General features: G+C 41.0%; 1 protein-coding gene across 1 annotated transcript; it reads left to right on the forward strand.

Moving 5' to 3' along the window:
- Positions 1-11,459: 11,459 nt before the first annotated feature.
- On the forward strand, positions 11,460-22,761 carry LOC116888166 (cancer/testis antigen 55-like). The gene is given in 6 exon segments (XM_032889489.1): positions 11,460-11,541; positions 12,567-12,635; positions 12,638-12,750; positions 20,989-21,133; positions 21,795-21,907; positions 22,567-22,761. Coding segments are annotated over 6 exon segments (717 nt in total).
- The last annotated feature ends 150 nt before the right edge of the window (positions 22,762-22,911 follow it).

Here is a 22,911-nt window from a genome sequence, read left to right on the forward strand (position 1 = left end):
GTGACAATGAATTTTGCAATTTAGAAACTAAAAGGAATTATAAGTGAACCAGTCTTTCATGTTTTAGCTTTTGAAGAACATGAAGGATGAAAGTGCTTCATGCCTTGAATTGAAAAAAGAAATTGCTGAGTATCAAAAGAAAGAAATGATAGAAACTGTAAGTTATGTTTTGAACTGAAAACGACATAATTGAGCAGAAACATTAAAGTGTTTTATTTAGTAAAATATGCACAACAGTAACAATTCACCATGTTTCTTTTCTCCTATGAGACAGCAGCAGCTCGAGATTGCAAACATTTGAAAGTCTCTTCTATCCATACTTTTCTGAGGAGCCTTTGAAGAACAAACACTTCAACTTGTTTTCTGCAATAGAATTCTAATGTTATCTAAAAAACACAGTTCCTTACAGTTAAATTTAAGTTTAAATGAAATCTAAGCAGGCCTATAACTAGCAGCTCTTTTGCTGTATCAAGATTTTAACTCCTTGGTTTGTAATTAGTGAGATTTCTCTCTCAAACAGTTTGAATTCCCATGTATGATTAAACATTAGTTAGTTTGTTTGTTCATTTATTTAAGCATCAGAAAACCCCTAATCAATGATGAAAGATACAAAGAACAATTATAGAAGGGTATGTTGGCATTTGCCTTGCTTTGCTTGGCTTTATTTTTGAGACATGAGCACGCCATGTGACCCAGGCTGGTCTCCCATTTCTGGGCGTAACCTCAGCCTGCAAAGTACCCATGGTTTTTAATTTTTAATTTGATAAAATTGATATTGCCTGGATCTCACAATTGAGCACATTTGCTACCTTGTTTTTATGAAAAAGCAACAGCAAAAGATTGCAAATTCTCAAGAGCATTTACAAATCTGTATTAATGAACTGAACTGTTCAAATGAAATCTAAAATGCCATGTGGCTTGCAGCCATTCCTCTGTAGCAAGGCTTATTGTAATGTGAACTGTTTCTCTATGGTTGTAAATATTATATCACAAATAAAGATTATTTAAATTTCTGTTTCAGCTTCAGAATATTTTTACCATTCTTAAAAGATAGAGAATACTGTTATGGGTGTTAAATTGAGCATTGAATTATGTTTTGTGGATTTCTGTCTTTTTGTTTTGGAGACAGAGTCAAATGGTGTTTCCCATATCAGATCGACCTCCAGGCCTCAACTGAGCTTCACATTTCAGCCCTCCAAATAACTAGTTCTACGGCTGTGTGCACAACACAACACAACACAACACAACACAACACGATGAGTTGTTCTTGAAGGAAAGTCTTCAAGAACCCCATTTTGCATGTATATCCTCCTTTGTGGGCTTAGAAAAATACGAAGCCAATTCTATGGGGGAAATAGTCTATGATGTACAAAATGTACCCAAATCGTGTTTAGCAATAACTGAAGTTGTCATGTGTGCCTTCATGGCACCATACTCCGTGACATCATGATTATGAACCTGACTGAGCTTTCTGCAAGGCCCAGTGGATGCTTTTCTTTATTACAGATGCCTTGGTCATGGTTTCTCTTCAGAGCAGTAGTACAGTCACTAAGACAGTAGAGGATGTCTATATTGTGAGGAAACGGACACTTGAGCAATTCAAGTTTTAACTCTCTCAAACCCAAGTATGAAAAATCTGTGTTTATCTATCCCAATTATACATTTCAGTGCTGAGGAAGTAACCATGGGATGAGTTCAGGAAACCCCTGGACATACTATGAATCATATTACATTGAAATTCCATTAATTACTTATTTCATTAAGCCCATACTTTAACTAGAGGCAACAGTATTTCTTGCCGTCTCCCTGGAATCATTCTCAATTGAAAGTCAGCATCCAGTAGACCCCAAGAAGACTGTTTCCTTATCTCACAGTAGAGTTACCCTGGTAAAAGGCCATTGGTTCCCTCTACGGAATGCCTCCAGAAAGGCAAACTGTAAAACTCTTAGATATTGTATTAAGGTTCTTCCTTAGGGGAAACCTGGCTGTCCCCACTTTAAGTTTCTATCTTACATTAGTCAGAATGGCTAAGATCAGACACAGAAGTGACTGACAGCTCATGCTGGCAAGGATGTGAAGCAGTGGGAACAATTATTCATTTCTGGTGAGACAGCAATTTTGTATGGCCACTATCAAAATCAATATGGTGCTTCCTCAGAATATTGGAAATCTGACTACCTCAAGACCCAGCTATGCCACAGTTTGGCATACTCCCAAAGGATGCTTCATCCTAACACAAGAAAACATGCTCACCTATGTTCATTGTGGCTTTATACATAACAGAATCAGGAAACAGCCTAGATGTCCCCCAACTAAAGAATGGATAAGGAAGATAGGGTACATTTACACAATGGAGTATTATTTAGCTGTTTAAATATGACATCATGAAATTGGGAGGTAAATGGATCCAACTAGAAAAAAATCATCCTGAGTGAGTTAACCCAGACCAACAAAGACAAAAATGGTATATATTTCCCTATAAATGGATATTAACTATTAAGTAAATGATAGTCTTCAGACCCAGAGATCTTAGATAAAGAGGAGGAGAGTATCAGTGTAGGCGAGGATCTTCCTGGGAAGGGAAAATTGACTAGATTTTGGGTGTACTGGGAGGTGGTGGGGACAGGAGCATGAGGGATTGGTTTGTAGGGAAGGCATAGAGGGAGAGAGTGCTGGAGAGTCAGGTGGAATTGGGGGAAAGTTGGGGAGTGTAGAAACCTAGCACAGTGGAAATTCTGGTAATCAATGACAGGGACCAGGGACCGTACTCTGGGAGGATATGGAGCCTGAACTGACCATCTGTTGTACTTAGGCAAGGCTACTAGTGATGGGCTAGGATTGCATTCAGTTGAAATTTAGGTCAAGGGGATCTTTTTGAGATCCTCAAATGGCCCAAGCTAATGCTAGGACAGAGGACCACTTTCCAAAAATGCTCAGTGGTGACCCCATTACAGAGGACAACATCTACACAGCTCATGAACATAGGGAAGACAACGTGGTGTCTGTACAGACCCTTCACTTCTATATTCTAGTCTCTTTGGTTCAGGGAGGTACTCGGCAGGCTACTGAAAGAGAAACTCAGACACCAAGCTGGCAGCAAAACCTTCAATCTACAATCTGCCTGCAAGGAGGCAATGGTTGCCATTGAATTTATGGTAGTGGTCAACTACTGTCTGCTTTAACTTGAGACCCCTACTACAATTGGGAGCTCATGCCCTACACTATCGTGATTGCCAGGAATAGAAGACTGGATAGCACAGAGACCTTGGGTAGAACAAAACAAGAGAGTCAGGCAATAAATAAATAAATAAATAAATAAATAAATAAATAAATAAATAAAATTATCTTGGTGATATTTTGCTATACACGTAGATTGATGTTCTGTACAGTCAGAATCCTCAGACTGACCTCTTATAGCAGCAAATGGGAGAGGATGCAGAGATCACAGTGAAACATGTGGAGAGAGAATTATTTACAGATCTGCATAGGATTCCTCCTCTCAGAACTCAGGGAAGCCCATGGAAGTGGCAAAGGAAAGATTAGAAGAATATAAGAGTCAAAGGCGATTGGGGACAGGAAGAGAACACAGCCCACTGAATCAACTGAGCAGGGCACATATGGACTCAGGGATGAAAGCAATGAGCACAGGGCTTGTGTGGGTCTAAATCAGGTCCTCAGCATTTATGTGATGGTTGAGAGCTTGACATTTCTGTAGGAGGCCTAACAACGGGAGCAGGTTTGTCTCTGACTCTGTTGCCTGCTTTTGGCATTCTTGTCCTCCTATTTTTTTCCCCACATTGTTCAACCATCATATGAGGGCTTCCATCTTGTCTTCTTGTGTCTTCTGTTGTTCTTCTTGGTGGTTCTCTTTCAGAGGCCTGGTCCTTTGTGAAAGAAGACAGAAGTGAAGTGGGTCTTGGCGAGAGGAATCCCTAGATCTGGATTTGTTTCTACTTTGGAGTCTAGAAGAACTGGGAAGTGGTCCTCAGCTGATATTTCAGCTGAATTGGTAGGCAGGTGCAAGGGAAATTTTAGTTTCTTGAGGAGTAAGGTGATGAAGGTGTCTAATTTTCTCTGCCTAGACAGAGATCTGGACAAGCTGAGACTTCCAAGCTATCCTTTCAGGTGTGAGCGGATAGTCCTCAATCATGCCTGTGGCTCCCTGTCTTGGTCTATTGAGTTCAGTGCTGGACCTTAAGGATGCTTTCTTTTACAGTTTGCTGGCACTAGAGAATCCATCTTTGCCTTTGAATGGACGGATCCAATGTCCATTGAGTCTAGTCAGCTAAACTGGACCGGACTCTCCTAAAGGTTCAAAATTTCCCCTACACATTTTGTAAAAGAGTTAACAAAAATCCTTAACACCTAGATTCAACTCAGCTCCACTACAGGGATGATCTATTCGCAGCCATCAACACAACCACCTGTGTGAAAGGCACAAAGGCCTTGCTCTAACTGCTCTAGACATAGGGATATAACATCTGCCTGAAAAAGGCTCAGGCTTTGCCAGAGACAGGAATCTGAACTCAGGCCACAATATGAGGGAGGGAAGCTGACAAGCTCACCCTGGGTCAATACCTGACTTTACGGGTTCTCCATGCTTTGGAAACACTTCTAAGAGGGTCAAATGGCCACTGGGTGTCAAATGCCCACATAGAGTCTGATGCTTGATTAGCGCTCTCTCTCTCTCTCTCTCTCTCTCTCTCTCTCTCTCTCTCTCTCTCTCTCTCTCTCTCTCCTCTCTCTCTCCTTCTCTCTCTCCTGTCTCTCTCCCTCTCCTCTCCTCTCTCTCTCTCTCTCTCTCTCTCTCTCTCTCTCTCTCTCTCTCTCTCTCCTCTCTCCTCTCTCGTTTCATGGTGAACAGAATCTCAACTCTGTATATTGATACCTGATGTTATCAGGACCCTGAGGTCCCCTCCAAGACTGCAGGCTTATATCTTGAAAAACCTCCTGTAATGCTTTAACCTCCCTTTTAGTTCACAACGCACCAGACATTATGAATAGGAAAGTTTAATAAGGCAAAATGGGTGTGGAACAGTTCTTGGGGCGAATCCAATCTGTGTTCTCAGGATACTACCAGTTCAGTTCAGTTTAGTTGACATGAATCGGCAGCAGTAAGTCGAACCACTCGCAAACACCACTCACAAATCAGCAAAACATCTGAGTCTGTGGAAGTAGCAAGAGGCCACCTGAATTTACACGACAAGGAATTCTACTCAGCTATCATCAAAAATGACTTTATGAAATTCATAGGCAAATGGATGGAACTGGAAAATATCATCCTGAGTGATGTAGCCCAATCACAGAAAAACACACATGGTATGCACTCATTGATAAGTGGATATTAGCCCAAATGCTTGAATTACCCTAGATGCACAGAACACATGAAACTCAAGAAGGATGACCAAAATGTGAATGCTTCACTCCTTCTTTAAAATGGGAACAAGCGGGCTGGAGAGATGGCTCAGCCGTTAAAGGCTAGGCTCACAACCAAAAATATAAAATGGGAACAAGCATAGCCTTGGGAGGGAATAGGGAGGCAAAGTTTAGAACAGAGGCAGAAGGAACACCCATTCAGAGCCTGCCCCACATGTGGCCCATACATATACAGCCACCCAATTAGACAAGATGGATGAAGCAAAGAAGTACAGGCTGACAGGACCCAGATGTAGATGTCTCCTGAGAGACACAGCCAGAATAAGGCAAATACATAGGCGAATGCCAGCAGTAAGCCACTGAACTGAGAATGGAACCTCCGTTGAAGGAATCAGAGAAAGGACTGGAAGAGCTTGAAGGGGCTCGAGACCCATATGAACAACAATGCCAACCAAACAGAGCTTCCAGGGACTAAGCCACTACCCAAAGACTATACATGGACTGACCCTGGACTCTGACCTCATAGGTAGCAATGAATAGCCTAGTAAGAGCACCAGTGGAAGGGGAAGCCCTGGGTCCTGCAAAGACTGAACCCCCAGTGAACGGGATTGTTGGGGGGAGGGTAGTAATGTGGGGCATGGGGAGGAGAACACCCATATAGAATGGGAAGGGCAGGGGTTAGAGGGATGTTGGCCCCGAAACCAGGAAAGGGAATAACAATTGAAATGTATTATAATAGCCAGAAGCTGGAAAGAACCCAGATGTACTTCAGTGGAGGAATGTACACAGAAGATGTAGTAAATTTACACAAAGGAGTACTGCTCAGCTATTAAAAGCAATGACTACATAAAATTCTTAGGCAAATGGATGCAAATAGAAAATATCATCCTGAGTGAGGTAACCCAGTCACAAAATAACACACATGGTGTATGTACTCACTGAGAAGTGAATATTAGCCCCAAATCTCGGAATTCCCAAGATACAAGTCACAGACCACATGAAGCTCAGGAAGAAGGAAGACCAAAGCGTGGATGTTTCAGTACTTCTTAGAAAGGGAAACAAAATATTCAAGGGAGGAAATACAGAGAAAAAGTGTGGAGTAGAGACCGAAGGAATGGCCATCCAGAGACTGCCCTACCTGGGGATCCATCCCATGTACAGACACCAAACCCGGACACTATTGCAGATGACAAGAAGTGCTTGCTGACATGAGCCTGATAGAGCTGTCTCCTGAGAGGCTCTGCCAGAGCCTGACAGATACAGAGGCAGATGCTCATAGTCAACCATTGGATTGAGAACAGGGTCCCCAATGGAGAAGTTAAAGAAAGGATTGAAGGAGCTGAAGGGGTTTCATAGGAAGAACAACAATACCAACCAACCAGACCACCTAGAGCTCCCAGGGACTAAACCACCAACCAGAGAGTACACATGGAGGGATCCATGGCTCCAGCCACATATGTAGCAGAGGATGGCATTGTCTGACATCAATGGGAGGAAAAGCCCTTGGTTCTGGAAAGATTCGATGCCCCAGTGTTAAGAAATGCCAGGGCAAGGACATAGAAAGGGAGTGGGGGGACCTTCATAGAAGCAGGGAAAGGAGGATGGGATAGGGCAAGGGACATCGAGAAAGGTGATAGCATTGGAAATGCAATATATATATAATATATGTGTGTGTGTGTGTGTGTGTGTGGGGAACCTTACCTGGAATAGAATGGGGACAGAAGCAAGGGATCAAGGGGAAAGGAGGATGGGATTTTATTTTTTTTTTTTAACATGGGTAACAGAGGAGGGGGGGGGACATCGAGGCCAAGGACACAATATCCGTGTGGTGATGATGTTGACAAGTTGTTAGAAATGTCTATTAGCCAACAGGATGTCTTTATATCATTATTCATTTTATCACCTGATTTATTAGTCCTTCTATAGCTGGCTGGGGTTTCCCATGAACCTAGTCATACCTAATTCTAACCATAATAATAACATCAACAATGCTTGTGCTCTGATTTGCAAAAACTTGTGTAAATAAGAAATGTATGGAGAAAAAAAAAGAAATATAAGCAAAATAGTACAAAGTGCACATGAGAAATCAGAACAAAACTGTCATGGTTCATTAGACTTTTCCTTACTGACTCTCAATATGGAGGGAGTTGATTTGATACACAATCTATTCCAGATGATTCTTTGCTATTACACAACAAGCAATTTGAAACAGACATTATCCAATAATACATATACATACAATCTCAAACAGGTGTGTCAGGACAAACTAGGAAATTGATGTTATTAATAGGAAGTATATTAGAGGCTTCAAATTTTATAAAAGATGAATAGTAAAACTTTAGAGACTTAGCAAAATGGAAATTACAAAAAAAAATAATGTACTGTATATAATCTAGTTCTATTACCTGCCAGAAGTAACCCTTAAGGTAACCAGAGAAATGAAATTTGACAAAGAGATGTGCTATATTTTGCAGATTTGGAAAACTAAAGTATGTGTATCATACAATTGTGCTGTATTCAAGATTCCAGTGGGTTCTGCCTTAAGCTCTGAAAAGGCTGGATTTGTAATAACATATTTATTACAAGTGATGGGAATTTTAGGAATACCTTTACCGATTAAAACTGATACTACGCCGGCATCATGTATCCAGTTAAATACAACAATTGTTTGAATGTGATAAGACAAAAGATATTCCCTGGATATCTTACAATCCTACAGGACAAGCAATTGTGTAGAGATGTAACAGGACTGGAAAGGAAATGCTTAGTAAACAGAAGGGGGATATAGGGTCTCCCAGAGACAGATTAGATAATGCTTGCCTTATTGACTTTAACTTTTTAAATTGTCGACGAGACAGGCAGCGGAGCTGCTGAGAAACACTGGATTTTAGAAAGGACTGCCATCCCAATTCTTTTAAGGCTGTGCTAACTTCAGAATGGAAGTCAGGAACTGTGATGCATTGGGGGAGAAGTGAACCTTTTGTTTCAACAGAAAGTGAAAGGTGGAGAAACCTTCAACATAATAATGTTTTGTCTTCATGGGGGGAGTATAGTGGCTTGTGTTCTCATGCTAATTGTGTTATCCAAAAATCTATTTGCAATGTAGGCTAAAGGAAGTCTGCTCCCAGTGGGCTGTGATTGGGTAATAAAGTTGCTAACAGCCAATGGTTGGGCAGAGAGATTGTGTCAGGACTTTTAGAATCCCAGGCAGGAAGCACTGGGAGGTAGAAGGAATTCCACCATGAGAGGGGCAGTAGGTGAAAGGGAGGAAATGTAGACAGAAACAGAAAGGGGCTCCCTGGGAGTGCTGCCAGAAGGAAACAGGGAATCAAAGAATACTGGAGGGAGAATGTTCTAGCCACTGTCAGCATTAGAAGTGCCCAGACATTTCATTGAGCTATTCAAGGCATATCAAAATATGAAGAGTGTGTGTGTGTGTGTATGCGTGTGTGTATAGATATTGCCAGCTACTCACTGTACTTAGATGACACGACCTTTCTCTCTATATGGAGGGTAATTATAGAGGATGGCTTCAACCCTGCAACAACCTCCTTCATTTGACTAGGGTGTTGGATCCACCTGGGAAATAAGATTATATTCAACAGGGCATGGTGGGAATACCTTTTTACCATCCAGAGCAGACTATATCAAATCGATGTGTATCCTATTGGAGTAGTTCGCCCAGGTGGATAAACTTCTGCTTGCCTTTAAAAGTTCATTGATCAAACTGCTCAGGACTACCCTTGAGTCCACAAATAGCTTAGTATGAACAGAATAAATACGTTCAATTGTCTACAAATTGTTTCTAACTGGTCATGTATGAAGGGTTGCCTCTAACTCTCATAGATAGGCCTTTGCCAGGCAGCAAATGTTGACCATATGGGTTTCTCAAGCAGAGTAACCCTTTCTCTGGTCTCTGACCTCTGCTATGGACCTGGAGAACAAATCAAAATAAAGCAGGATGCCTTTCCTACCCAAGAGCAGATATCTGGAATCTCCAGGGGTCAAAGTTTTTTTGTATCCTGTGCTTTAAAGAGGATTTGTTAGGGACTGATATCTAATTTGGGAGTTACAACCTGTGGTTCAAGTCAGGTCCAGCTAACCATCTTGAAATAAGCCGATTCAAAGAACCAACTTAAAAGTAGAACAAAATGATTTATTTAGTGGAGCCACATTGGGAAGTGGGACAAAGATATCTAAAGGTATCCCCCCAGGTCCATTTTCAGGGCCTGGAAGAGAGATCTAAGTTTAGATACAAGTCTCAAGGTAAATGAATCTAAGAAGTCCCAGTCAAGATTTGACCCTGCATATTCTGACCTTCACTGTGTGGGCTTCAGTCTTATCCTGTGAGGTGGGCTGCCAAATTGATGGAATTGTGAAATGCCTTGCTTAAAGATGACATCTCACTTTGGATGGGACCATTTTCTTCTCTCGGCATGGGATTCCTGGGAAAATTCCCATTTTGGGGGAGTCCATTGTTTCAACAGCCTGATAGACTGAGAGACACAAGTATCCTTTCAGAATATCTTCTCTTCTGCCAGGCCAGGTATAGACTTAATATTTTGTCCTCAGTCCAGCTCTGGTGGTCTGCTTCTCTCCTTAAGCAATACAATCATTAATCTAAGCATATATCCCAAAAGATTTTTACTTCAACTAGGAAATAAAGCCCAATTTACATGTTGTACCCATTGAACATGAGTTCTGGCATCTGTACTCAAGCACTAGAAAAAAGGTTTGCTGCAAATTGTAAAATGTATCTTTATGTAAAATAGAAATGGAGGGTTGTGGATTTAGCTCAGTGGTGGAGCATTTGCCTGGCAAGCACAAGGCCTTGGGTTTGGTTCCCCCCACCAAGGAAAAAAAGACAACATAAAATAAGAATGGTATTCCTAACGTATTTCTCTCTCTCTCTCTCTCTCTCTCTCTCTTTCTCTCTCTCTCTCTCTCTGTTTTTCTCTTTCTTTGTCTCTGTCTTGCTCTCTGTCTCTCTTTGTCTTCTATGTGTCTCTCACTGTCTCTGTCTTTCTCTCTCTGTCTGTCTGTCTTTGTCTCTGTCTCTCTGACTCTCTTTGTGTTCTATGTCTCTCTCTCTCTCTCTTGCATACAAACACACACACACATACACACACACACAACACACACACTATATAGGATTCTAAAGGTAACAGTGTCTAGTGCACTTTAAAAATATTTTATATGTATCAATCAGTTTCTCTTTTTTCCTGTTGTTTTGCTTGGTTTTGCTTTGTTTTGTTGACTCAGGGTCTCCCTGTGAAGTTTTGACTGACTTGGAACTTGCTGTGTAGATAGGGCTAGCCCCAAACCCATAGATGCCTCTTGCCCATTTCTAGAGACATGTCATTAAGGGCATTGACGGCATGGGCCACCGTTTCCAGCTTGCACAGGTGGGTTTTGCTTGTATATGTATGCACCACTTGAATTCCCGGACTGGGATAGCTGTTGGAAGAAATATAACTGGTATTTTAGACAGTTGTGAGCTGCCTTGTGGGCAGTGGAACCGAACACCACCCTCACTAAAGGAAACTAGTGGCTTAACTAGCCAGACTCCTGGTTAGTGCTTATTTCCATCAGCAGGCACGATTTTTAATAGGCTGAACAGGTACGAAGGTTTCTGCTAAGACAACCTCACGCCCCTGTCATGAAAATGTAGAAAAAGCCAGCGCCCTTATAAACAAACTTAGTGCGCAAGGTTACAACCTCAAGCGGCTTTTCCAGAGACCTTCCTGTTGTTGCCATCATAATGTGTGGGCGGGACCAAATGTCTTCGCCTAGTGACCGTCATGGGCTACAGCTAATGATATAAGCAGTGACGTACAAACACCATTGCCTCTCATTGGCTGACCAGTGGGAAAAGGTTGCCTTTGAAGCAGAGGGAGCTTTATGGGAAGCTGGCGGTAGGGGAGGAGGTACCCTGCCACTGGCTCTCCTAAGAGCATCATCTTAGCCATTCACTACCATCACACAGAGGCTGGGGAACGGGGGCATAAACTGAGTGAGACAAAGGAAGTCTGCTGAATCATCTGTAAGCCTCGGACACTGGCTGGGCTGGTGGTGATATCACCATGTTGAGCCTTCTACGGTGGATATCCACATTCTTTCACGGGAGCAACACGTCTGAAGAAATATCAGAGGAAGAGCCTCAAGGTAATCTGGTAACCCACACCCCCACCCGAGGAGACTCCTCAGAAAGGCTTTCCTCCACCTTAAGGTGAGGTTGGGACACAAATAGTCTAGACGGACAGGCCGACATCCTGGGTGGCCGTTCAGCATGAGGATGTCCCTGAGTTTCCACGAGTAAGGCCAGTACTGAACTGTGTCCCAAGCTCCTTTGGATGGCAAAGCAGGAGGGTGTTTGGCAAACTCACAGAACACTTGACACAAGGCTTTGTGGGTTGTATTGTCTCTGACTTCCCTTCTGGCACTTGAAAGATGCGTTTGTCTCTCCCCCAGAGAAGGGGCACATCGCACATTGAGAGTGAATTAGGCTTGTTTCTCATGTACATATGGTTCTAAAGTCAGGAGGCAGGTTCTAGGGGGACACCATAAAGGACGGTGGCCAGTTGTCCCTGCAGAGTACTCGAGCCAGACTCTCAAACATTACTTACCCATTACCCATTATGCTTATGAAGAACAAAAGGAAATTTGACACTGTGTCCTTAGATCCATGCATCTTTAAAGCTTTCTCAGAAGGGATGTTGAAGAATCTAGGGCTCTGGCTATGGATCTGCTGCTGCTGTTGAGTGAGGCGAGTGCTAGTAAGAGTGGGAGTTTAAAGGGCGTCCCTGAGCAGTAGATGACCCCAGCACTTGCATGCTTAGTGAGACAGGTCACCCACAGCTCAAATAGATGCCATGGAAGTGCGATTGAGTACTCACAACCTTGGGATGCAGAGATGGCTGTTGTGTTACGGTCAGCGAAGTGATGCTTTGTGCTCATGTGTGCACGGGTGGAGTATTGGTGTTACTAATGCTGTGATGCTACACTATGGCCAGAGCAACCCGAGAAGGAAAGGGTTTATTTGGCTTGTGGTACCACATCACAGTTTATCACTGAAGGAAGTCAGAGCTGGAACTCAAACAGAGCAGGAACCTGGAGGCCAGAGCTGATGCATGTAGTGGGTGCTTGCATTTGACATGAACCAGTGTGACCTTTGTTTACCTGTGTCGTAGATAACACCAAGTTGAAGTCTATTCAGGGAGTGGTCACGTCTCTGTGCAATTACTATGGCTGGATCAATGACTCATCCTCTTCAACATGGAGGTAATCAGTGAAAACGTGCCTCTGAAGATTGGGACCAATGTCCTTGCCCTTGTGGAACAAGATGAAGTAACTCATACCCTGAAAGCAATCAAGGTATGGCAGAATTTATCCAGAGTGCCTTAACCTAAGGGGATTTTGTTACCTCTCTTGGATTAAAAGAAACATGAATGTAAATATGGGGTGAGTTTAATGGGCTTCTTCTATGTGGTTGCAGTATCTTTTTATTTCTGTTCCTAAAGATTGATTTCAATTCTCTTTCATATTTAAATGTGTTGCACAATGATAATTATTGGATTTCATATAATCCTCTTCCCTTCTGAGTAAGAAGCTCTTTCTCTTCTATGAATTCAAACAGATATAATTATTGTGATAAACTTTAATATCAATATGTTATACAATATTCAAGATGTATTTAATGTACAGCAAATTTCTGGTCTAGATTTTTGGAAGACTTAGCTCTATAAACATAATCAGCTCAGATATTTGCATATCAATATCTATTCTCAGATAATTTTTGGCTATACTGTTCTAATTAATAGGCTCAGCCATAGGCTACAGAAAAGCCTTTTATCCTTGTTGATAAACACCATCACATTAGAAGTAGTAGTTTTTGTTCTTCTTGCCATTATCGTTATTATACTTATAGAGAAGATATTGGCAATTTGACAATCACATTTATGCGTTTTGTTTTTTCCAAATTTGCTAAAACCTGATGTATAAAAAAGGAATTTTGCACTTTTCATTTATTCAACGAAACTTAGATCTCTTTTTAGTTATATCTTTTTCCTATATATTAATTTTTATTAAATATTTTTATTTACGTTTCAAGTGTTACCTCCTTTACCGGTTTCCTGGCCACAATCTCCCTATCCTGTCACCCGCCCCTTCTTTTAAAGTGTGAACCCCTTCGCGACACACCCCCTTTCTGCCTCCCTACACTGACATTCCCCTACACTGGGGGGTCCAGCCTTGGCAGGACCAAGGGCTTCTCCTCCCATTGGTGCCCAACAAGGCCACCTTCTGCTACATATGCAGCTAGAGACCTGGTTCTGTCCATGTGTAATCTTTGGGTATTGGTTCAGACCCTGGGAACTCTGCTTGGTTGGTATTCTTGTTGTTCTTATGTGGTTACAAAAATCATCAGCCCCCTAAATCCTTTGTCTAATTCCTCCAATGGTTCTAAGTTCCATGGATTGTAGCTAACATTTGCCTCTGTTTTTGACATGCTCTGGCTGAGCCTCTCAGGAGACAGCTATATCAGGCTAACATCAGCATGCACTTCTTAGCTTCATCAACATTGTCTATATTTGGGGGCTGTGTATAAGTGGGCTGGATCCCCAGGTGGGGCAGGCCCTGAATGTCCATTCCTTCAGTCTCTGCTCCAAACTTTGTCTCCATATCCCCTCCTATGAATATTTCTGTTCCTCCATTTAAGAAGAGCTGAAGCATCCACACATTGGTTGTACTTCTTCTTGAGCTTCATGTGGTCTGTGGATTGTATCTTGGTGAATTCAAACTTTTGGGCTAATATCCACTTATCAGTGAGTGCATACAATGTGTCTTCTTTTGTGATTGGGTTACCTCACTCAGGATTATATTTTCTAGTTCAATCAATTTGCCTATGAATTTCAGGAAATCATTGTTTTGACTGCTGAGTAGTACTCCACTGTGTAGACATACCATTTTTCCATATCCATTACTCTATTGAAGGACTTCTGGGTTCTTTCCAGTCTCTGGATTTTATGAATACGGCTGCTATGAACATATTGGAACATGTGAATTTGTTGTATGTTGGAGATTAATTTGGGTATATGCCTAGGAGAGGTATAGCTCTTCCTCAGGTAGTGCAATGTCCAATTTTCTGAGGAACCTCCAGACTCATTTCCAGAGTGGTTGTACCAGTGTGCAACCCCACCAGCAATGGAGGAGTATTCCTCTTTCTTCCCATCCTGGCCACAATCTGCTGTCACCTGAGTTTTTGACCTTACCTATTCTGACTGATGTGAGGTGTAATCTCAGGATGGTTTTGATTTGCATTTCCCTGATGACTAAGGATGTTGAACATTTCTTTAGGTACTTAGCAGCCATTTAGTACTCCTCAGCTGTGAATTCTTTGTTTAACTCTAAACCCCATTTTTGATAGGGTTCTTTGGTTCTCTGGAGTCTAACTTCTTGAGTTCTTTGTACATTTTGGACATTAGCCCTCTATTGGATATAGGATCGGTGAAGAATGTTTCCCAATGTGTTGGTTGCTATTTTGTCCTAAAGACTGTGTCCTTTGTCTTACAGAAGCTTAGCAGTTTTATAAGATTCCCATTCATTGATTCTCGATCTTAGAGAGTAAGCCATTGGTGTTTTGTTCAGGAAAATTTCCCCAGTTCCCAAGTGTTCCAGACTCTTCTCCACTTTTTTCTATATTTTTGAGTGTATCTGGTTTTATGGAAGTCCTTGGTCCACTTTGACTTGAGCTTTGTACAGGGCAATAAGAATGGATCAATTTGCATTCTTCTACTTGCTGACCTCCATTTTAATCAGAACCATTTGTTGAAAATGCTATCTTTTTTCCATTCAATGGTTTAAGCATCTTTATCAAAGATCAATTAACCATAGTTTAGTGTGTTCATTTCTGGGTCTTCAATTCTATTGCACTGATCTGTATGCCTGTCTCTGTACAAATACCATACGATTTTTATCACTATTGCTGTGTAATACTACTTGAGGTCAGTGAATGTGATTCCTCCAGATGTTCTTTTATTGTTGAGTATAGTTTTTGCTATCCTGGGTTTTTTGTTATCCCAAAGGAATTTGCAAATTGTTCTGTCTAACTCTATGAAGAACTGAGTTGGTATTTTGATGGGAATTGCATTGAATCTCTAGATTGCTTTTGGCAAAATGGCCATTTTTACTATATCAATCCTGCCAATCCATGAGCATGGGAAGGCTTCCCAACTTCTAAGATATTCCTCAATTTCTTTCTTCAGAGACTTGAATTTCTTGTCCTACAGGTTTTTCACATGCTTGGTTAGAATCATAAGGAGGAATTTTATGTTATTTGGAAGTATGGTGAAGGGTGTCATTTCCAAAACTTCTTACTTAGCCTGTCTATCCTCTGAGGAGAGAAAGGCTACTGATTTGTTTGAGGTAATTTTATATCCAGCCACTTTGCTGAAGTTGTTTATCAGGCTTGGTAGTTCTCTGGTGGAACTATTAGTGTCACTTACGTATACTATCATATCATCTGCAAATAATGATATTTTGGCTTCTTTCTTTCACATTTGTATCCATTTGACCTCCTTCTGTTTTCAGATTGTTCTAGTAAGGACTTGGAGTACTATATCGAATAACTAGGGAGAGAGTGTGCAGCTTTGTCTAGTCCCTGATTTTAGTGGGATTGCTTCATGTTTCTCTCCATTTAGATTGATGTTGGCCACTGGATTGCTGTACATGTCTTTTACTGTGTTTAGGTATGGGCCTTGAATTCCTGATCTTTCGAAGACTTTTATCATGAAGGGGGGTGGAATAGTTTGTCAAAGGATTTCTCAGCTTCTAATGAAATGGCGATGTGGTTTTTCTTTTTTTTTTTTTTTTTTTTTGGTTCTTTTTTTCGGAGCTGGGGACCGAACCCAGGGCCTTGCGCTTCCTAGGCAAGCGCTCTAACCACTGAGCTACATCCCCAACACGATGTGGTTTTTCTTTGAGTTTGTTACATAGTGGACTACATTGATGGATTTCCATATATTGAACCATCCCTGCATCCCTGGGATGAAGCCTTTTTGATCATGTTTGATGATTGCTTTGATGTGTTCTTGGATTCGGTTTGCAAGAATTGTATTGAGTATTTTTGCATCAGTATTCATAAGGGAAATTGGTCAGAAGTTCACTTTCTTTGTTGGGTCTTTGTGCGGTTTACATATAATTATAATTGTGGCTTCATAGAAGGAATTGGATAGTGCTCCTTCTGTTTCTATTTTGTTTTGAGAGTATTGGTATTAGGTCTTCTATGAAGGTCTGATAGAATTCTGCAGTAATCCCAACTGATCCTGGCCATTTTTTGGGTGGGAGATTTTTAATAACTGCTTCTATTTCTTTAGGGGTTATGGGGTTTTTAGATGGTTTAGCTGGGCGTGATTTAACTTTGATACCTGGTATCTGTCTAGAAAATTGTCTGTTCCATCCAGATTTTCCAGTTTAGTTGTATAAAGGCTTTTGTAGTAGGATCTGAAGATTTGTTGAATTTCCTCAGTTTCTGTTGTTTTCATTTCTGACTGTGTTAATTTGGATATACTCTCTGTGCCCTCTGGTTAGTCTAACTGTTTATCTGTATGCTTGATTTCCCCAAAGAACCAGCTCCTGGTTTTGTTGATTCTTTGTGTAGTGCATTTTGTTTCTACTTTTTCAGCCCAGATTTTGATTATTTCCTGACTTTTACTCCTCTTGGGTGTACTTGCTTCTTTTGGTTCTAGAGCTTTTAGGTTTGCTCTCACGCTGCTAATGTGTGCTCTCTCAAGTTGCTTTTCAAGACACTCAGAGATATGTCTTTTCCTCTTAGCGTTGCTTTTATTGTGTCCCATAAGTTTGGGTGTGTTGTGCCTTCATTCTCATTAAATTCTAAAAAGTTTTTAATTTCCTTCTTTATTTCTTCCATAACATTGGGTAGTGCGTTGTTCAATTTCCATGTGTATGTGGGCTGTCTGTGGTTATTGTTGTTATTGAAAACCAGCCTTAGTCGTTGGTGATCTGATATGATGCATGGGAATATTTTCATCTTCTTGTATGTGTTAATGCTTTTTTTGTGACCGATTACATGGTTACTTTCGGAGAAGGCTTCATGAGGTGCTAAGAAGAAGGTATATTCTTTTTGTTTGGGATGAAATGTTCTATAAATATCTATTAAATCCATTTGTTTCAGAACCTCTGTTAGTTTCTCTACGTCTCTGTTTAATTTCTGTGTCTATAACCTGTCCATTGTTGAGAGTGGGGTGTTGAAATCTCCTACTCTTTTTGTGTGAGGGACAATGTGTAATATCAGCCTTAGTAATGTTTTGTTTATGAATGTAGGTGTCCTTGCATTTGCAGCATGGATATTTAGGATTTAGGGTCTATCTTGGTTGATTTTCCCTTTGATGAATAGGAAGTGTTCTTCCTTAACTTTTTCCATAACTTTTGGTTGAAAGTCGATTTTATTTGATATTGGAATGGCTACTCCAGGTTATTTCTTTGGACCATTTGCTTGTGAAATTGTTTTTTCAGCCTTTTAATCTGATGTAGTGGCTGTCTTTGTCACTGAGGCCTGTTTACTGTATGTAACAAAATTCTGGGTCCTGTTTCAGTATCTAGTCTGTTAGTATATGTCTTTTCATTCGGTAATTGAGTCCATTAATGTAAGAGATATTAAGGAATAGTGATTGTTGTTACCTGTTGGTTTTATTGTTAGAGGTGGAATTAAGTTTGTATGCTTCTCTCCTTTTGGATTTGTTTCAAGGAGATTATTTCCTTCCTTTTTCTATGGTGTAGCTTCACTCCTTTTGTTGGGATTTTGTATTTATTATCCTTTGTATGGGTGGGTTCGTCAAAAAAGGACATCAGCCCAGTATCTTCTGGCTTTCACGGTCTCTGGTGAGAAGACTGGTGTAATTCTAATAGATCTGCCTTTATATGTTACTTAACCTTTTCCCCTTACTGATTTTAAACTTACTTCTTTGGGTTTCTTTGAATTTACTATTTTGACTATTATGTATGTGACAGGAGGAAATACTTTAATGGTCCAACCTATACAGAGTTCTGTAGCCTTGCTGTATGTTTATGCTGTCTTTCTTTAGGTTGGGGAAGTTGTCTTCTATAATTTTGTTGCCCATATTTACTGGCCCTTTCGTTTGGGAATCTTTGTTCTCTTCTATACCTACTATTCTTAGATGCGTAGGTACTCCTGGCAACTGGCTTTCAGCTCTGGGCTCAGGCTGAAACCAGAAAGGTCCTCCCCGTGCCTGGTCCTAGGTTCCTGTGCCCAGAGAGCAAAGAAGGCACTATGCAGGTTCCTCTTGTGTCATGAGTGTGAGCACAGTAGGTCTCCCCTGAGCTCTCAGGAGTATCCTGACTTCTGATAGTCCAGACATATCACACATGGGATTTGGGTACAGATTTCCCATCATAGATCTTTCTGTATTACAGGAAAATATCTTTATTATAGAAGAAGTGCATATAATCTGTTATTTTAAGGAATACCATTTTTTTTTTGCTTTCACATATAGTCTTCCTATACTAGAAGCATATTCTTTCTATCTTTTGATTGTTACCCGAATTGTTAAATCAAACTCAATTCAAAACTGGCATCGTGGTACATGTCTTTAGGAGGCAGAAGCATTTAGAATCTTTGTGATTTCAGGGCCAGACTGGTTTACATGATAAGTTATGGTGAGCCAGGTGTACAATACAAGGCTTTGTTTAAATAAACAACCCCTGATGAATTTTGTTTTTCATATATTTAAATGTTATGCAATGAGTTAGTACTCTGTACATTACAAGTCCACAAGTAGACGGAACCCTGGCTAACCTGCAACCTGCAGCCATCTTCCTAGTTCCTGGCTCCTAATTGCTGGAATTACAGGCCTCATGGACAGTGTCTAGTTTCACTACTATGATTTGAGGATGTAATACACATATTGGAACAAGAATATTTGACATAAGTGTGCATGCACATTTCTTTCCAAATGTCTGCAAGTGGTGCTATACTCTGAAATGAATCCTCTACTCTACTTTATTTGGTTTTCAGGGATTAACAGTATCTTAGGGCCTTTCTTAGTCTTGGAATCTGTCTGTGTGGTTTGCCACGATTGTTAGTGGTATCTCTGTGTTGAAGAATGAGAGCTGGGAGACTGTAAATCTGCCACGGGAACTGAGAAATTCCTTAGGGTACCGTATGTCTATGGGTTAGTGGAGGGTCAGAGTACAGAATGGTCAGAGTCTGTGATGCTCATCTGGCAGCATAGTGACAGAATTAGTGAGTGTTCAGATAGGTTCTAAGCTCTTCACCACTCAGTGCAAGTGATCCTATGAAAAGCACCATCCCATGAGTACTCTTAAGTAGCCATACATCGAGTGAGAGGTGGCAACGGCAATTGTTTAGATGTTGAAAACAGCCGTTGACATTAGTGGCTTAAGCTACCTCGATGATCATAGAACATCAGCTTTCATCATTCTTTCCCTCTTTACATGATGAGTGCATCCAAACTAAATATTGAACAATGAGGAATGCAGCTCACTAATTAACATGTGTGTACCAACTGTGATTCCAGATGTCTCTCTCTGCTGTCCTTTTGTGAGTCTTCATGCACTATTTTAATAACATGCACAATGTTCAGTTTCCATTTTCACATGGAGAGTCAGTCACTGTTTCTGGATAATATAATTGTCCAGGATGGTTTGTGGGAGATGCTTTTCTGCTTTGTGCTCAAGTGAATATTCTACTTTCGTGTAAAGAATGTTCTTCTGCTTGAGGAAGAAAGATTCAAAGTTATACTACTTCCTCTAACGTTCATTATCTCTGATAATTCAGAAGAATAGTATTCCCTCAGCCCGTGGGACCTGCATTGCATGCCTTGTCGTTGAAAAATCTTCTGATGGTGGTTGCTTCTCCCACTTCATGATAAATTCCTGCACCTAGATTCTGATAGGGAAAAGCATGTTTTCCTTTTTCTCCAATACTGTGCTGCTCATTCTTGTCTCTGTTGATTTAATTCAGGTCACACCCATCTCACAGGCAACACAGTTTTGTTCCTTCACATGCACAGTAAAGCTACCCCAAGTTATCCCTCTCACTGTGACTCAGTCTGTTTCCTTCTGAATAAATGTGCAAAATTTTTCTCTAGTTTATTACAGCCATGATTGCAAATTGTGTATAAGTATACTTTTCAATGTATTTTGCAGTTTTGAATTTTGAGTCCTGGGTAGTAAAAGCACTGTATTCTAAAGTCAGAAGCTAAGTTTGTGGGTGCATTAAACATAGGTATGGAACTCCCTATTGAAAGACAGTTAGAAATCCAGGAAGCAAGCACAGACATGATTTCTGTCCTCATCTCATTCCATAATATATTTTCAACGGGAAATGTTAGGTTGGAGAACAGTTGTTTAAGGAATTTCTGCAGCAGGAGGAATGTTTCTGGCATGCATAATAAAACCCATTTTCTCTGACAGGGCACTATTTCCTCAAAGTATCCCTACAAGTGTCTTAGGTACTCATTAGGAGAATGTTGCTTTGATGGGGAATCCTTGGTATGGCTACAATCTCCTGCATGATATTTTTATTTCACCTGCAGTCAATGTCTCCTCTTATAGGTGAAAGCTATGAATGATCTTCCTGAGGGCAGTGAGCCGTCAAAACTTGGCAGAAGGCTTTGTATTAGATGTGTCACCTCTGTAACTGAAGAAGACGTGTATATCAGCGAGGACGTGTCTTTCCCATTATACCTCTTTTCTGGCGGTAGGACTTATAGCTTTAGAAACATAGAGCAAGAAATATAAGTATTGGCTTGGGTTAAAAGCTCTTGAGAGTGTGGGAAGCATCCTTGAAGTTGAAAGTAATGTATAATACAGGGGGAAAGGACAGTATTTTAAATACCACCTAGAGATCCTGTCCCCTGTGACAACCATCATCACATGTCCAGGTGGATTCACTGACTCAGTTGATTTCATTGGCCGCATCATTTTTTAGCTTTGGTTTTTCACATAGGGTTCTCAAAAGTATGGGAAACTCATATGTATCGAGAATTGTGTACGAGAGTAGGAAACCCATCCATATGCTTCTGAGTACTGAGATTCTCATCTTTCTGCCACTGCCCGGGGATACATTTAAAATCTATTCAATGATGTCATTATATAAGTATAAGTGATTTATCTTGAAAATACTTGTATCACACATGTCTCTCTTAATGCCTGATGAATAATACATCATTGTAAATGAACCAGTGTTTAAAGGGCTTTCTGCTTCCCTTCCTGTAGGAAGATATTTACAGTATCTTAGTATTTGAGGAATTTCTTTACATTAGGAAACGTTGGTCAGCACATGGCAGTGAGGAAGAACCTAGAAAATGTGATATGAGTGCTTTACTACTTAACAATTCTCCCTTTCTTGGCTGATTTAGCATTCAAACCTTTCAAAGGAGACTTGGTACTGGTTGAGTATTCCATGAATGCAGGAACTTCAAACATCAATATCCACTCTGTGAGCCCCCTCAACTCTCAGGACATAGATGAGGTAATTGACCTCCATTTCGTCTTGTCATGAGTAGGCAGCTGCCTCTCCTTCTTACTGATCCCTTTCTTGCCCCGGATTATGTTTTGTACTTTTGGCAGTAAGTCTTCTGCAGAGTGGACACTATTGTCCACCGATTGAAAAGTAAATATGGAGAGGATAATGTAGAAGGTGTGTGTGAGTGTGTGTGTGTGTGTGTGTGTAGTTGTGTGTGTGTGTCTTTCTGTGTGTATATCTGTGTTTGTGTATGTGTATTGGTCTGTGTGTGTATGTGTATCTTTTCTTGTGTGTCTTTGCTTCTATGTATCTGTGTGTGTGTGTGTGTGTGCGCGTGCTTAAGTGCTCAATCCATAAGGTGTGTGCTTTCCTTGATGTTATTCTGCTCTGTGGACAACAGTTAGAGATCATCTTGGCTGTGAAGACATTGTAGAGAAACTTTGAGTGGATTGGGTTTGAGGTGTTCAGCCTGCTGATAAAGGCGGGTCAGAGCATTCATTGTAGGACAGCCTGAGAATGAGTTGAAAAGTCAGGAAGGTAGAGCATGAGGTCATGATGGGGTGAGGGGCCTGCTGATTGGAACTGGGTGTCTGGGGGTGTGGAGGACCATCTGTGGTGGATTACATGCTTCCCCAGACTCATAGCCATCTTTCTCAACATTGCAGGTCTATATTTCTAGCATTGATGGAAGAAATGGCATGGTGGAAGCCAGAGTCTTTTTCACCCTCGACTCTCTCCAGATACCTTCCGGGTATACACCTGGATTATACGACATTGTAGATGTGGTCGCTGTCGACAGTATCCAGCAACACTGTTCACTGAGGGCAGTATCAGTGACCCCAGTAGAAGTGGAGATTTAACCAGACCTACAATTCGCTTTCCGGCTTATGCCCAACGTTCTGGTTTAGTAAAATAATATTGCGTGCAATCCAAAGATCTCTGAACGATGACTCTTTCTTTGAAAACCCTGGTAATTTCATTGGCAACGTGACTCACTTCAGGAAGGTAGC

The sequence above is a fragment of the Rattus rattus genome, chromosome X (genome assembly GCF_011064425.1).
Source record: "Rattus rattus isolate New Zealand chromosome X, Rrattus_CSIRO_v1, whole genome shotgun sequence".
Classification (NCBI taxonomy): domain Eukaryota; kingdom Metazoa; phylum Chordata; class Mammalia; order Rodentia; family Muridae; genus Rattus; species Rattus rattus.